Genomic DNA, 15,995 nt, shown 5'->3' on the forward strand with positions numbered 1-15,995 from the left:
ATAATTTTGTCCCAGACCATACAATGGCTTTCAGGTGTCTTTCTGCAGCAGTTAATTAATATCAAGGATGAGCAAAACATACCAGTTTGATTTAGGTGCATTCTGTTCAAAACATTTCAGAAGAAACATTTGACATGATGCAAAAGTTTTATTAAGAAATATGCTGGTTAGTAAGCAATATAAAATAGCAGAGTTCCTTTCAAAAACTATCTATTCATGTGATGTCCTTTAAAATATGCTACAGAGAGATAGATGGGAAAGGCATAACCATAACCAGGAAAAGGAAAATACAATATGTGTCCAATTATTTTTTTCCTGCTAACTATTTGAAGTGGGTTAAAATAGGATCGCAAGTGTCTTTAGTACAGTAGAGAGCATCCCCCCGCCCTACTTCCACCAATATGGATCTAATTCATTGTTTTACTCGACTGGTAAATTTATATTGACATAAACCATGTTACAGTTCAGTTGATGCTGCAGTATCCTTGTGTGTTGTTCAAGTTGTAGATCTACTTTCTTACAATGCTTCTGAAAGTCAGTTGGTGAATTAAATGGGGCGGAATAATAAAAGCTGATCTTAGAGTACCTCAGAGACTTCTAGGGCAGGATCACAAGGCCACACGGACATGCACCAAGCTGTGTGGGGGCCATATCCTCACATTGTGATCCCATGCAGCTACATATCATATCAAATCAGTGAGGCCAATCGCTTTGGTCTTCCCCACACTGGTGGGAAGGAAGGTGGGAAAGATCTGATCAGTTCTGTTTACACAGTTGTGATATTCACCCACATCCGTTACAGCCACATGAAATAACACAACACAGAAATAGCTCCATTGTGGTTCTCTCCTTCACACCAGATGAATACCCAGGAATGAAGTAAAAAAAAAAGGCATGGGATGTGAAATTGAAGGACAGGGACCCAGAGCTCCCAAAGTTCTGCTGTTTCATTTTTCAGGGACAGCTACAAGGCTGTTAATTGAAAGGCTAGGCTAACCATATTATAGCCAAACCCTGGAATGCAGCAGAGACAGAAAGCAGAGGGAAGCCAATCTTAAAACATGTGTACATTGCAGCCAACAATGCAGCTTCTATATTCAAATGTTGATGATGGCAAATGCAAAACCCAGCTGTAGTCTCAATTGTGAGAGAATGGTCTCAGGAGCTTTTTACAGAGCACAGTTGTATGCCCTGCATTGGTAATTGAATTGTGATTCCTCTGAGCCTCGAATGCATTTCTTGTTTTAATAATGGCTCCTTCTTCTTTCTATTTTACATTAATGACATTACTTATGCCTACAAATAATGCATAAGAGATCCTAAAAGATGCTCAGTGGGCATGGTGGAAAGCTGTCACTATTCCAAAAGGACCATGTAAATCAACCTGGTTTCAGGAGATACTCAGCAGATGTCTGATTTATGCTTGCATAAAACAATAATAATAGTATTCCATTAGAACCCATCCCTAAAATATCTGAATCAAATGACTGAAATGGAACAACTGGGTTGGATTCAAACTTAGAGGAGTCCTACTGATTTAAGTCTCACTGATTTCAGTGGCTCTCCTCTAACCATGACTAGGTCTGCCTCCAACCCAACTGACACTCTGCAATAAAGAGGAGAGACCACAAGCCTGATGAAGTATTGGTGGCATAGGAAGGTAAGAGAAGATGGCCTATCTTTACAAAAGCATTCATAGAATAATAATAAAGCAATGGAGAAGAATCTGTAGGGGCTATTTCTAAGAGGGAGAAAAGGGGAGGGGGCTGATAGGCAAGGAGGAGCCAATACCATTTGCAAGTAAACGTGAAGACAGCTTCACGGAGCAGAGGTGAGGATATAATTGGCGATGTGCTTGACTGCCAACATCGTCTCCCTGCAGGTTGGCCTTATCTTCGATTCAGGGAGGATAAAGCCATATTTCCCAAGGTCACGAAGCTCAAAAGTAAATGCATTCTTAATGCCCTCGTCGTAAGCCCAGTCAAGAGAGGAACCTGAACAAGGATCTGAAAAACAGGCAGACCACAAGGCAGTATTAAAGACAACCCTGGCATGAAGGATGCAATAAAATAGGAAGGCTTCTTCTGATAGCAACAGCAGCCCATGTAGTGAGGCAGAGATGCAGAGGGCCCTCTTGAAACCAGCATTGCTGCAGATTACCCAGATAGGGAGAGATCAGGGCTGTGTAGGCAGAATGCAGGGACTCTGAGCAGCCCTGCCCTTGCAGCTGCCCTGCCCTGGGGAATAGACAAATCTTCCACTTTTGGCTTCTTATTCAGTCCTCCAAATTTCTGTATTTTTTTTTTAATGCTAATGAAAATTTGCCAGTATTTTAGTGTACACTTCTCCTAAAAAAACACATTTTTGTATGCTGTTTTGACAAATATGAACATTTCTGCAAGCAGTTTTCCCCAATATAATGCATTTTTGCATGATATTTATATACAGTTAATGTACAATTTGCCACAATATACATGGTTTCCTACACATTAGTCGGGTTGAGAACCATATTGCAAAATTCAGAGAACTGTGAATTTTGAAAGGTGGCTGTGTTTCATTTTAAGGGTTGTTTTAAAAAGTTTGAAATAAGTAGGCTCATCTTTAAATGCATACAGAATTGAATATCTCCCTCATCCCTACCTGCCCTCACACCATTCAGATAAGCTGCAGTGATGTCAGTGCAGCAATTCTCTATCCAATGACCCATTAGGGTCTGATAGGCTGGGCTAGAAGGCAGATTATCAGCATGCTGTCCCCCATCTGTTGAGATGACCCTTTGTGAAGCTGAGTAGCACAGGAAGGCTACATAGAGGTCAGGCAAAACCGAACCATGAGTTATGTTGTTGTTTCAAAATATTGGTTTTAATTAATTTAGTTTGCAAAAGTTCTCTTGCGTCTACACGTCCATAGAAAATAGAAACAAATACTTACAAATTGTAGTGGCAGTTGGTCCATAGGTATACTCTGTACCATAGAGGCTAGATAAAGCTTCTACTGCTTCCTTAGCTACTTTGTTCTGTAGTTAAAAGAGGGGGAAAATTAGATTGTTCATGGAAAAATTCTTGGGGTAGCCTAGCGTAGGGCACAAGGAGGTGTTACACATGACCCTAGATCCAAGGCAGCTGATTAGGATTCCCATTGTTATCGAAAGATGGACAGACTGAGGTTTGCTACTTTCACAAGGAATTTAGGCTTCATTCCTCTGAATGAGAACAACTTGTTTTGTGCTTTTGAGACTTGTTTGTATTCAGTTGCTTCCCTTCTTGCAGGCACTGGCCCAAAGGACATTTCTGTATATTTACAGGCAAGCGACTGTGTACGCCTCTCCCCAGTCTCCTCCAACCTGACACCTTCCGTTTACTGCAACACGTGACCTCTTTGGGCCAATCTCAAGTCATCTTGTATTGAGGACCAGAGTTGTACAATACAGTTATTCCTGGTGTTCTGTTGAATACTATTTTGCAATGTGTGATTCTGAGAATCATTGGGCTGCCTCCAGCTATATAAGGAAGCAATTTCTTAATCTGTGCTTTTCATAGCTTCTCACCCAGACATTCCTAATGGTAAATGATACTTTGTTGGCATCTGGTTCTACTGGATAGAACTACACAAAACTGTCTCTATAAAGGAAAGTACCCCATTTTAAATGTAAGATGCGAGATGACTGCCAAAGTGCAGACAACTTTAAAAGGTAAAGTTGTGTCAGTATGCACTTTTCCAGGAAGCTGAAGGGCATTGCCAGGACCTGAGCCTCTTGGTACTGCTTCATCTCTTTGTTGCTTCTTTCTGTTTATCTGTCCTCTTTTAGTGGGGAAAAGGGGCAGAAACCTCCATATTAAGTTAACATGAGGAGACCCCTGCTGAAAGAATCCAAAGGTCCATTTATACCAGCAACCTGTTTTCACAGAGACCATCTGGATGCCTATGGGAAACTTGCAAGCAGGAGTGCAATCCCTCCTAGCAGGTGTGGAGATAGGGCCTGTAGAAATGTAAAGTAAATGGACAGCTTTAGCTATGGTGGCAATGAGAAGAGCAGGTACGTGTGTGTGTCTACTGAGGACACCCTATAGATAGATAGATAAAATAAAATAAAATAAAATAAATGAGGGCTTTTCAAAACATGGAACTGGAACTGGTTTCTTCTAAATCAAACTCTAGATTTTATTTTGGCAGTGGTCCCAGGGACACAAATCTGAGCATAAGGCAATGAGACCTTTCAAATATCAGATTTTATGGTTTAAAGTATAGCAGGTTTCTTTTAAAAGAAAATGTAAACAGCAATTAATAGTGAGGAAATTTAGGTTCCTCTGTTATAAGACACAAGAGGGCAGCATTGGTGTATCTACATTTCTATCACAAGTGTCTATGAAATTAGGAATGCTGGTTTTCCTACACAAGACTCATTTCCTGTGCGATGCTGGCAGGTGTCCAATTCTCTTTAGGAAACAAAACAACTACTAGGAATTACTAAGTCATTTAGAAGGTGGGGGGACGTCTCTGTCTATGGTACCTTTTCCATTGTTTTCATCAATATGGTTTCGTATGCACCCTTGGGGAGAAAAAGCAATAGACTGGGTCAAGCTGACCTCTGCTGCAGCTGAACATAATGGGGACCATAGCTAAGATCTAGACCAAGGGTAGTCAACCTTTTTATACCTAACGCCCACTAATGCATCTTTCTTGATGGTAAAATTTCCTTACCACCCACCAGTGCTTGATGGAAGGAGGATTCAGCTTGTGTCGTAGAACTCCCTACCGCCCACCTAGAATCCTGAAACGCGTACTAGTGGGTGGTAGGGACCAGGTTGACAACACCTAATCTAGAAAGTTGAGGTTATTTCTTGGAACTAACCTCACACTGAATTATTGGAAAAAATTGAATTTATACTAAAACATTCAGATATTTGCATCCAACTCCCCAGAGCTGATGCTAGCTACCTTTGAATACTTTCCTGATGCACTTTGGGTCATATCTCACTGCCTCTGCTTAGCAATGCCTCAACATATTTATTCACACCCAATGGCTTTGTGAATAAGAAGACGACTGTAATAATGTTTTTCTACATACCAGTTCATCATTATTGGGTGCTGTTTCGTCTTTATAGGCATATGGAAACATCAATATCTGAGAATAGGAATGGAAGCTTATGTATCCTCTGATGGAGGAAAGGTGCTCTCGGATGAAGCTTGTAACTGCTTTGATTTCTGGCTCAGATTCTGCCGAGGGACCGCAGTAAATCTGCGAACAAGGTTTATGTGATATACCTATGGCTGCAAGAAAAAGTTTTCAGATGAAGTATTTATATTGGTGCCATTTATAGACTGCTTACTCAAAGAATAGTGAAGAAGATTGCATTTCTTTCCAAATCAGGAAGGGACTTCACAATTTGCTTTTTGTGTCATGATTTCTTTGAAGTCAGTGCAGTCTGGTAATTCCTTCCACCAACAGCCTTCGCCAACATGGTGCCCTCTAGATGTTTGGGACTACAGCTCTCATTTGCCCCAGCCAGCACATCCTTCTTGTGTGCTGATGATGCTCCTTTGATGACATAAGGATAATCATTTGAAGAAAGAGTTTGCTATTGGTATATCTCAGGTGTGGGGAAACTTTGGACCTCCAGATATTGGCATATGTCAACTCCCAACTAGTGTTAGAAACTGAGATATGAAAGCTAGGAGCTAAATGGCACATTAAACCTAGGTTATGGGTGTAACAACAGAATGTCTAGGCACACTTTTTAAATAAATAAAATATAAAAGTGAAAATGAATGAACTGCAGCTAAATTATTATATTCATTTTTTTTACACGGTCTAGTCCTTACCTGAAGACTGCAGAAAACAAACCCTGGCTTCCCCTGCCTGCCCCCCTAATATTCTTAGGAGGGTATCTTCTCTAGTCTTCAGAGAGTGGCAGAGGCAGAAAAAGGTCCTCCTTTCCTTCCACTCTGCAGTTTTAATCGGAAATCTTAGGAGCAGTACTGCACCGAGAGCTCAGAAACTGCTTGCGCTAATGAAATTCATTGTTGCAAAACGCGCCTAGAACAATGGGAGTTTTGAACGCTGCTCCCAACAAACCCAGCCAGAATGGCCAATGGCCAGGGATGATGGGGTTGTAGTTCAGAACTATCTGGAGGAACAAATGTTCCCAAGAACTGGTATATAGCAAACAAATCTGTTGGATTTATCTAGTTTTATAGCGGCTGCTCCATTAAGGCAAAGCTTTGATTACGTTTAGCACAGGGAGCCTGAGTAGGAGGGAAAGGATGAGGAGTGCAGATGACCCATTGGCAGAGGCAGAGTCTGGGAGGAGACACCTGCCACTGCCTCTTCCACTTCTACAGATCCTCAGTTTGGAATTGAACATGTGTGGCAGCCATTATGAAGCGGGCAAGGCGTAGGAGGTTAGTGGACTATTCATAAGTAAGTCCACTTATTGCGGAAAAAGCTTCCATATTTGGATTGGGAAATGGCTGCATTTGGTGTTCTGCTTCAGGTGGGAAAATGCCTTTGGCTCTCTTTTGCATGATGCAAAAGCCATTCCCAGAAATATATCACATGGCCACAAATTTAGTGTTCATTTTGGTGTTTTTTGCAAATTCCTTTTCTGAAAGTAAGTAACACAGAAATCATGGTTGTAGCCAGGATTTTTGTTGGGGGGGCAGTGGCGTAGCGTGGGTTGTCAGCACCCGGGGCAAGGCAAGTAATTTGCGCCCCCTAACCCGTGGATTTGCGCCCCCTAACCCGTGGATTTGCGCCCCCTAACCTGTGGATTTGCCCTAACCCCAGATGTTGCGCCCGGTGCGCCCGGCCCCCCCTGCACCCCCCACGCTACGCCACTGGGGGGGGGGCAGGATTTTTGTTAGAGGGGGACAGAACCTACATGATTGGTCAGTTAAGTATTTCTATTGTTTTACTTGATCGGGGGGGTGTAGCTGTCCCCCCTGCCCTCGCTTGGCTACACTCATGACAGAAATGAATGCTTAACTTGTACAATTTTCCACTATATTTCTGGAAGTGACTTTTAGATTGTGGGAAAGTTCAAATAGAATGTGGAAATTGACAGAGAAATATTGAGTCTCAGTTTCCGTCGCTCCTTGGCATATTATACTTACTGCCCCACTTAGCTTTGAAATTCCTGTTCAAGTCCACACCAGGACAATCACTGTTAGAGGTATTCGCACGATTCTTTCTCCACATGCGATCCTGTGAGACAAAATGATGGAGATCTATTCTTGTTCCTTTGGGGAACATTTTTTTTTTTTGTATAGTACATCCAAAGGATTGGGCCCATATGCCCTGCCTTTCGGCCTCAGTTTCTTCTTCATGGCCAGGTCGTGGTCCTACCTTATAGCTGTTAGACATAACATACATGTGATCTACATGCACAGTGGACTGATCACCTTTCGTTTCCCCCTCTGATTTTGCCAGGTAACAATTACTGGGCTTTTGGACCTACATTTATTGGTGAAATGTGTATATACACTGCTAACACATTCCACTTGAAATGTGGAAATGACGACAGGAGAGGAACAATTCTACTGCGTGTTGAAATTTACAAATTTATGTATGTATCTATTTATAATACAGTGGTACCTCGGGTTACATACGCTTCAGGTTACAGACTCAACTAACCCAGAAATAGTGCTTCAGGTTAAGAACTTTGCTTCAGGATGAGGACAGAAATCGTGCTCCAGTGGCGCGGCAGCAGCACCAGGCCCCATTAGCTAAAGTGGTGCTTCAGGTTAAGAACAGTTTCAGGTTAAGAACGGACCTCTGGAACGAATTAGGTACCACTGTATTTTTTTACCTGCCTTTCGCCAGGTGTGGTCCCAGGCCAAGTGACTATAATATAACGTTACAAAGGACAACAAAGGAATCTCTAGGCTGCCAAGGCTCATGTCACAATTAGCTAGTTCATGCAAGGAGTCAATGCTAACTGAGAATGAGTGAACCTTTAACTTCTGGATTCCAACCATGGCAGCTGCCTTAGTAAGTCCAAGGAGTCAGTAGGCTGATGGACCAACCACTTGCTTAGCAATCTCAAGATCTTTTTCTTCTCTCTCCTTCCTCACAATTGTTGTAACACAGCTGATTCCCAAAGGTAAAGAGAGCACAGACTGTGGGTGAAGGGAAGGTACCTGGCATAGGCGTTTCGGGGTGTGGACAGGAGCTGTGATTGAGGGCATCAAGGGGATACAACAAAATAGGACAAATATTGAAGGCTGTTCACCAACACTTTCAATATATGATATCATAGCTCCTTTGACAGTGCGGGCATTGGAGACATGAACACTCGCGTTTGGACTCCCCATGAATAACCTACAACACAGTCCTTTACATTACTTTGAGGCAAGTCCCATGGAGCTCAATGGGACTTGTGTCTAAGTAAGTTGCTATGGGATTGTAGCCATTCCATAAAATATTATGTTCCACCACATGGGCCACCCCCCTCTCATTTCGGTGTCACCTTAATAATTTTTTTAAATAAATTTATTAATGCAGTAATAATGGACAGAAATAATAACATTCAATTCAGCAAACTACTAAAGAGGGGGGAAATGTGGCCATTACTTCAGTCCATGTCCAGACGTAGCCGTCAATGTTGAATACAGGAAGGATGTAGAAGTTCAAATCGTTCAAGAGCTTGAACATGACCTTGTCAGTTTCATAGGTTCTGACAGCCTGCAAGAAAAAAACCCAACATTATGTGCAATTATACAAATGCACTATTCAGTTGTCAACAGTTGAGAAGGTTAGAATCCTTCAGATTTTTATTTTATTTTTAAAGCAGATTTTAAAAGTGATTTTTCACCTTTAGGATTTCGGAGCTTAAGGGTAAAATAAAATAAACAATAGAACTAAATAAAGGTAAAGGTACCCCTGCCCGTGCGGGCCAGTCGTGTCTGACTCTGGGGTTGTGCGCCCATCTCACTTAAGAGGCCGGGGGCCAGCGCTGTCCGAAGACACTTCCGGGTCACGTGGCCAGCGTGACGAAGCTGCTCTGGCGAGCCAGCACCAGCGCAGCACACGGAAACGCCATTTACCTTCCCGCTAGTAAGCAGTCCCTATTTATCTACTTGCACCCGGGGGTGCTTTCGAACTGCTAGGTTGGCAGGCGCTGGGACTGAGCAACGGGAGCGCACCCCGCCGCGGGGATTTGAACCGCCGACCTGACGATCGGCAAGGCCTAGGCGCTGAGGTTTTACCCACAGTGCCACCCGTGTCCCAACAATAGAACTACTTCAAAACTAAAACACCTCTTCACCCCTCTAGGGCTGCAATTCTATACTCAGCTGCCATGAACTTCGCTCCACTGAAGTCACTGGGAGTTACTTAGACACATATAGGATTGCACTATGAGGCACTATGAGGTAATTTTAACTTCCTGCTTTTGATGGCTGGAGGTGTGGGTTAGGGTGTAATACAGACCCCTCTCTGTTACATTTGCTTGAGAAGTGCCACCAATGGGTGCAGAGTTCTGCTGTGATGGATACCCATCTCTGGCCAGACAGCTGGTAGCTAGCAAAATAGGGCATTTTTGTTGGGCTGCTGGAAACTTTGTATCTACAACACCACTCAGCCTTGAAGCTCACTGGGCAACCTTGGGCCAGTCGCCTTCTCTTAGCTTAACTTTCCTCACAGGGTTGTTGTGAGGATGTAATGGGGAGCAGGAGACCCATGTACACCACTTCAAGCTCAGTGGAAGATAAAAGTAGTCTATAAATGTAATAAACAAATAAAGTACTGTTTAGCCAACCTGCTTCACAAACCATTGGCAGAAAGCAGGTGAGATCCACTCGCGTGCATGAATGCCGCAGTCCATAAAGATGACCTTCTTTTTTCCACTCTCCTTCCCAACCTGTTAAGCAGGAAATATTAATCTTTGAAGCATCTTTATCCTGTGTATACTATGTGCAGAATCCGCAGTCCTAGCATTCAGTTCAACGGGAGGGTGCATCCCACGGGAAATATGTTTTGGAGAAAAAAAATAAGTGGATCTACAGGGAATAGAACTCGGTTACGCATGGACATCATAAAACTGTTCCATGGTCCAACAGAGCAAGTGCAAACAACTTTAACAACTAATCCAGAATGTGGCAGCTAGATTTGTGACTGGGAGTGGCCGCCGAGATCATATAACACTGGTCCTGAAAGACCTACATTGGCTCTCAGTACATTTCTGAGCCCAATTCAAAGTGTGGGTGCTGACCTTGAAAGCCCTAAATCAGGGGTCAGCAAACTTTTTCAGCAGGGGGCCAGTCCACTGTCCCTCAGACCTTGTGGGGGGCCGGACTATATTTTGAAAAAAATAATAATGAACGAATTCCTATGCCCCACAAATAACCCAGAGAAGCATTTTAAATAAAAGCACATCTTATACTCATGTAAAAACACCAGGCAGGCCCCACAAATAACCTAGAGATACATTTTAAATAAAAAGACACATTCTACTCATGTAAAAACATGCTGATTCCTGGACCATTTGCGGGCTGGATTTAGAAGGTGATTGGGCCGGATCCAGCCCCCGGACCTTAGTTTGCCTATCCATGCCCTAAATGGCCTCAGTCCAGTATACCTGAAGGAGCGTCTCCACCCTCATCGTTCAGCCCAGACACTGAAATCCAGTTCCGATGGCCTTCTGGCAGTTCCCTCACTGTGAGAAGTGAGATTACAGGGAACCAGGCAGAGGGCCTTCTTGGCAGTGGCGCCCGTCCTGTGGAATGCCCTCCCGTCAGATGTCAAGGAAGTAAACAACTATCTGACTTTTAGAAGACATCTGAAGGCAGCCCTGTTTAGGGAAGTTTTTAATGTCTGATGTTTTGTTGTACTGTATTTTTAATATTTTGTTGGAAGCCGCCCAGAGTGGCTGGGTCGGTGGGATATCTGGGCTGTAGCCACCTCAAATTGGCAATGCTCATTTTTCTGTGGTCACTTTCTCTAGTTTTAAATCTAAATTATTTATAGTATTTGAGTCAGAACGAGACTCTCACCTTAAGCAGGTACATGGGACGATCCTCATAAGTCTTTCCAATCTGGACCCGCGAGACCAGTTTGGGGTATTTTTTAGCCATTCTTTCAGTCCATGCAACAATCTAAGAAAACACGGTTGTTATAAAACACTGGCATATGTGCGATTAAAATGTCATGGAGGTGAAAAACGATCTACTTATCGTCCCGATTATAGATGTAGCTTAAGGGAGAGGAACCACCCCTCAGAACATGGTACCTTTTCCCATTCATTGTATCTCGTGTAGCTGTGCTTCTCGCGGAAATGTCTCCCACCATCAAATTGTTTTTCAATCTCTTCTTGTAGATTATGGAATAAAATTCTGTGGTGGGAAAAAGGACACTGACACATTTAGTTCACACACATAGCCCCTCCCTCCCCAGGAGAAGGAGATTCTCTGTGGCTCCTCTGGTATAATCCCTTCGTCCACATCCTGAAATTAAACAAAGCTTACACATATGACAGTGCATGTAACAAGGTAGCTAGCAGCAAACAGTTACTTCCCTTGGAAGAATTCAACTCCATTGAACTCAGTTGGGATTACTTCTGAACAGATTGTGCCGTAAATAACCAACTAAATGCATAAATAAAACTGCCATGTACTCATGAAGCTGTGCCACTTCTGACACTAATGTTGTTGTTGTTATTTATTGAATTTATATACTGTCCTATACCCAGAGGTCTCAGGGTGGTTCACAGAACAAAATCAAAATATAAAACCACAAAATATATAATCAAAATAAAAACTACAACCCAATAACCCCTTCCCCCCAAAAACACATTTTAAAAGGGCATCATATGCAGGATATTTATGCTAAAGGGATTTTATTCAACTCAGCATTGTGAGGTGAGAAAGTAAAGTGTGTTTAATTGATTACTAACTTCCCACCTTTCCAATATCCACTGGGGGGCAGTCAATGAATATAAGCTATGTTTTGATTAAATCAGTGCAAACGTCTATGTCCCTAGATTTTGCCCAGCGTTAAGGTTTGCAGTTTTTGCAATACTACCTCAGAACAACCTCAGATATGGCACAACCTTGATGGCAGAAAGTGAGGAGGAATTAAAGAACCTTTTATTGAAGGTGAAAGAGGAGAGTGGAAAATATGGTCTGAAGCTCAACATCAAAAAAACTAAGATCATGGCCACTGGTCCCATCACCTCCTGGCAAATAGAAGGGGAAGAAATGGTGGTAGTCAGAGATTTTACTTTCTTGGGTTCCATGATCACTGCAGATGGTGACAGCAGTCACGAAATTAAAAAGACGCCTGCTTCTTGGGAGAAAAGCAATGACAAACCTAGACAGCATCTTAAAAAGCAGAGACATCACCTTGTCGACAAAGGTCTGTATAGTTAAAGCTATGGTTTTCCCAGTAGTGATGTATGGAAGTGAGAGCTGGACCATAAAGTAGGCTGATCGCTGAATAATTGATGCTTTTGAATTATGGTGCTGGAGGAGACTCTTGAGAGTCCTATGGACTGCAAGAAGATCAAACCTACCCATTCTGAAGGAAATCAGCCCTGAGTGCTCACTGGAAGGACAGATCCTGAAGCTGAGGCTCCAGTACTTTGGCCACCTCATGAGAAGAGAAGACTCCCTGGAAAAGACCCTGATGTTGGGAAAGATGGAGGGCACAAGGAGACGGGGACGACAGAGGATGAGATGGTTGGATAGTGTTCTCGAAGCTACCAGCATGAGTTTGACCAAACTGTGGGAGGCAGTGGAAGAAGGAGTGCCTGGCATGCTCTGGTCCATGGGATCACGAAGAGTCAAACTTAACTAAATGACTAAACAACAACAACCTCCCAAAAGACAATTCAACTCCATACCATAAATCTATGCTGGCAATCTACTTGGAAAAGTATTAGTGGAAGTAAGATATGGATTAAAGCCCAGAAGATTACACATGAGAACTGCATACTTATGGTGGCAGAGAAGATAAAACTCAAAACTCATCTTACTAAAATAGTAATAAAAATAATAATGAATGGGACCCCCTTAAAGAGACAGCAAGACTTTCATTTAATAGCACTGACAACCAGCAGTTGACAAGTATGCATCAGACAATAATGGAAGCTGGACTTTAATGTAATATATATAATGTAATATATATAATCTATATATAAACACTTTGATCTGGTTATACAATGGGCATTTTTTGTCTAAAAAAATGTTCTTTTTTGATTTACTGGAGAATTCTCTTCTTAAGGAGTTTAATTCTGTTTTGATTACCTTCACATATTTAGTTAAATTGTTGCTACAATTTTAAGTACTCTAAATAGTTCCCCTCAAATCACAGCCAGAGCTCTGGGATAGGGATGGCTGTGAGGTAGAAGGAAATGGTTTACATTATCCAACCTCCTAGTCCCAAGGTTGATGATGGTAGCAATGAGTAGCAGTCAATGGCTTCCTGGTCACATCAGTAGAAGCAATCAGAAATCTCACGATGAGTGGAAACTCAGATATTGTGAGGAAGGAAGATGGAAAATTGTAAGATGCAGAATTTCACATAACATTGGCTTAGTGTCAGCTGAGCAGCCAGTCCAGTTCCTTGGGTGAATATGAATTTGGAAAAAGAAAAGATCTCTGTATTTCCTCTCCATGTTTTCTGATTCAAGCATAATTTCTCAGTGTCAGTAAATATTGAATGAAATTGTGACCTGGTTAAATTCCAAGTTTGGTGACTACCTCTTTCTTGTTGTTTGCAACATTATATGATACACATACTCTAAAATCACCACAAACTAGCATTATGTAGTATACATACCCGTATTGTATTCCATTCTGTTCCAGCTTTGTCTGGACAAAGCTTGTCTGATCTGAACCAACGCGAAAATCCACATCTGTTCCAACAACAATGTGATGGATTGAACTAGGATGCCAAATGTCAAGCTGTGTAGGAAAAATTCAGTAAAGTTTGTCTTTAAGAAAGTGTGCATTCTCAGGTATATGGGTTGTTAAAAACTTTCCCAGACATTGGATTAAAATAAAATATTATTTCCCCTCCTTCGCATATATTTTAATTGTTTTTTTCTGTGACAGCATAGGCAAAGAAGAGTAGGAAATGAACACATTTTTTAAGAAGCAAGTTGCTTTGGGCAAAATAAAAATAAAAATCCCTTTGAAAGATCAGATGGCTACCAAAAAGGAAGATTCAGGTAATGAGAAGGGCAATTCCTTCATGTATTTTCTTGTCCATTCTTAACGTTAGTGCATGGATATAATAATGTTTCCATATATTCTTTTTTAAAAGTCCATATGTTCTTCTCAAAAATCTTCCCTGCAACTGTTATTGCCAAAGATTCACCAAATGGAAGTCAGCCTTAATATCTGATACTTATAACTGACCTCCAATGATACTTGCTTTCAATATTTGATATTTTAAATAGTTGATGCATTTGAGTGTATCGGAGAGCTGATAGGCAATTCTATTTATTAAGTGTTTTATAATTGTATGGTTATGATGCTTCTTATTTTATACCTACCAATATGAAAACAATAAAGAGCTACCATTGAGACGATGGCACTCATGTTTTTGAATTCTGAGATAGAAATTCATGTTTCAGAATTTCACACTCAAAATGAAGCGGGTGAATGTTGAGTATTTTGCTTAAGCAAAGGAGATTTTGTAAGCTATGGGGCATTGTCTCTTAATTTGTTCCCTGATCTTGCATTGACAAAGAATGTGCATAATCTGAGGTGAAAACCCATTGCTAAAACCTGTGGAGAAAAATATAAAAATGAAAAACCTGTGGAAGAAGAATCTCACCTGAACTGTGGAGGCCAGGTCCTTTAGAAACTCCACTTGGTTTGCATTCTGAAGTTTCACCCGAAATACTTTCTCACTTCAATAAGAATGAAACATATTTTTAGAGAGGAAATCGCCATTAAACTAAGCCACATCCTGCCCTTTTCCTTCCCCCAATATTTGGTTCTTTGAGGCTAGGGACTATTTCGTGTGTGGCGGCACAGCGCACATTCATTTCAACTGGACTTACAAACAATGCACGGATTGTGTGCTCTCCAACTGCTGCAACCAGTAAGGGAGCAAGCCAATTCACAATAAGCTGCCTTAAAGCATGGAAGTTAAATTAAATTAAACTGGAATAAAGTTATACCAGGTCCAAGCCCCGCTCAGAAGTCCTGCTCTTTCTGCTCTGCCTAAGCCTAGTAGAGGGAAAACAAGCCCTAAAATAATGTTCCATGCTGGGTTGTCATGTGACTGAGGTGAACAGGATCCAGCCTAAGTCCCCACCACCCTGCCCCTTCCATGTCCCTTTTTGGGGACTTATACCAGCCCCAGCTAAGCACTGGTTGAGCCAGAATGAGCAAATTATGCTGGCATATCTTTGGTTGAGCTGGCGTTGGGAACTTCATGCTGACCAAGCCAGGAATTAGCCAGCTGAGGTGGTGATCTGCTGTATCCTAAACTATTCATCCTGGTGGATCTCGCCCCCCTAAGTTTACTAAGCAAAGAAACCAACTTATGGCAACTTTTCCTTTTGGAGATTTCCCACAATGAGAAACTTCTACCTGTCAAAGCGACGAGTGAGAACAACAGCCTGAGGTGCCACGAGGAGACCCAAGAATAAAAGGATGAACCTCATGATTCTTCTTTGCCACAATCTCTCATTCCTGCATGTTATATATATATAAAGCAGGTGACTTCCTCTGGGTTATTTTTTAAAAGCTTATTCATTTTTTTAAAAACAGTATAGTTTTGGCTTACAAGGAAACTCAGATTTTGACATCTGAGCGATGAAGATAAGATTGTGTGTGTGTGTTTAATAATGTGCTGTGAAATTAACAGCGCCCTCGGGTTCTTCAGTGCACAAAAGTCTGTACATATTTGCTCACAATTAGTGGTTAGAGAGTTGGCCTAGGACTAGGGAGGCCAAGTTCAAGATTGATGCTGAAAATTTACTGAAATAATTGGGGGCGGGGGTGTTTTACTGCTTTGAGGGTGTCTTTTTGTAACAATCAAG

General features: G+C 41.8%; 2 protein-coding genes across 2 annotated transcripts in view; one reads left to right on the forward strand and one right to left on the reverse strand.

Moving 5' to 3' along the window:
* CP (ceruloplasmin) overlaps positions 1 to 15,995 on the forward strand; it is a 569,984-nt gene that overhangs the window by 171,858 nt on the left and 382,131 nt on the right. The window lies entirely within an intron of this gene.
* On the reverse strand, positions 136 to 15,643 carry LOC114598143 (mast cell carboxypeptidase A-like). Its single transcript, XM_028731849.2, is given in 12 exon segments — positions 136 to 2,006; positions 2,932 to 3,016; positions 5,069 to 5,271; positions 7,114 to 7,204; positions 8,573 to 8,683; positions 9,759 to 9,860; positions 10,993 to 11,094; positions 11,229 to 11,331; positions 13,778 to 13,902; positions 14,780 to 14,855; positions 15,544 to 15,625; positions 15,628 to 15,643. Coding segments are annotated over 12 exon segments (1,284 nt in total). The 3' UTR covers positions 136 to 1,818.

Source organism: Podarcis muralis, chromosome 6 (genome assembly GCF_964188315.1).
Source record: "Podarcis muralis chromosome 6, rPodMur119.hap1.1, whole genome shotgun sequence".
NCBI classification, from domain to species: domain Eukaryota; kingdom Metazoa; phylum Chordata; class Lepidosauria; order Squamata; family Lacertidae; genus Podarcis; species Podarcis muralis.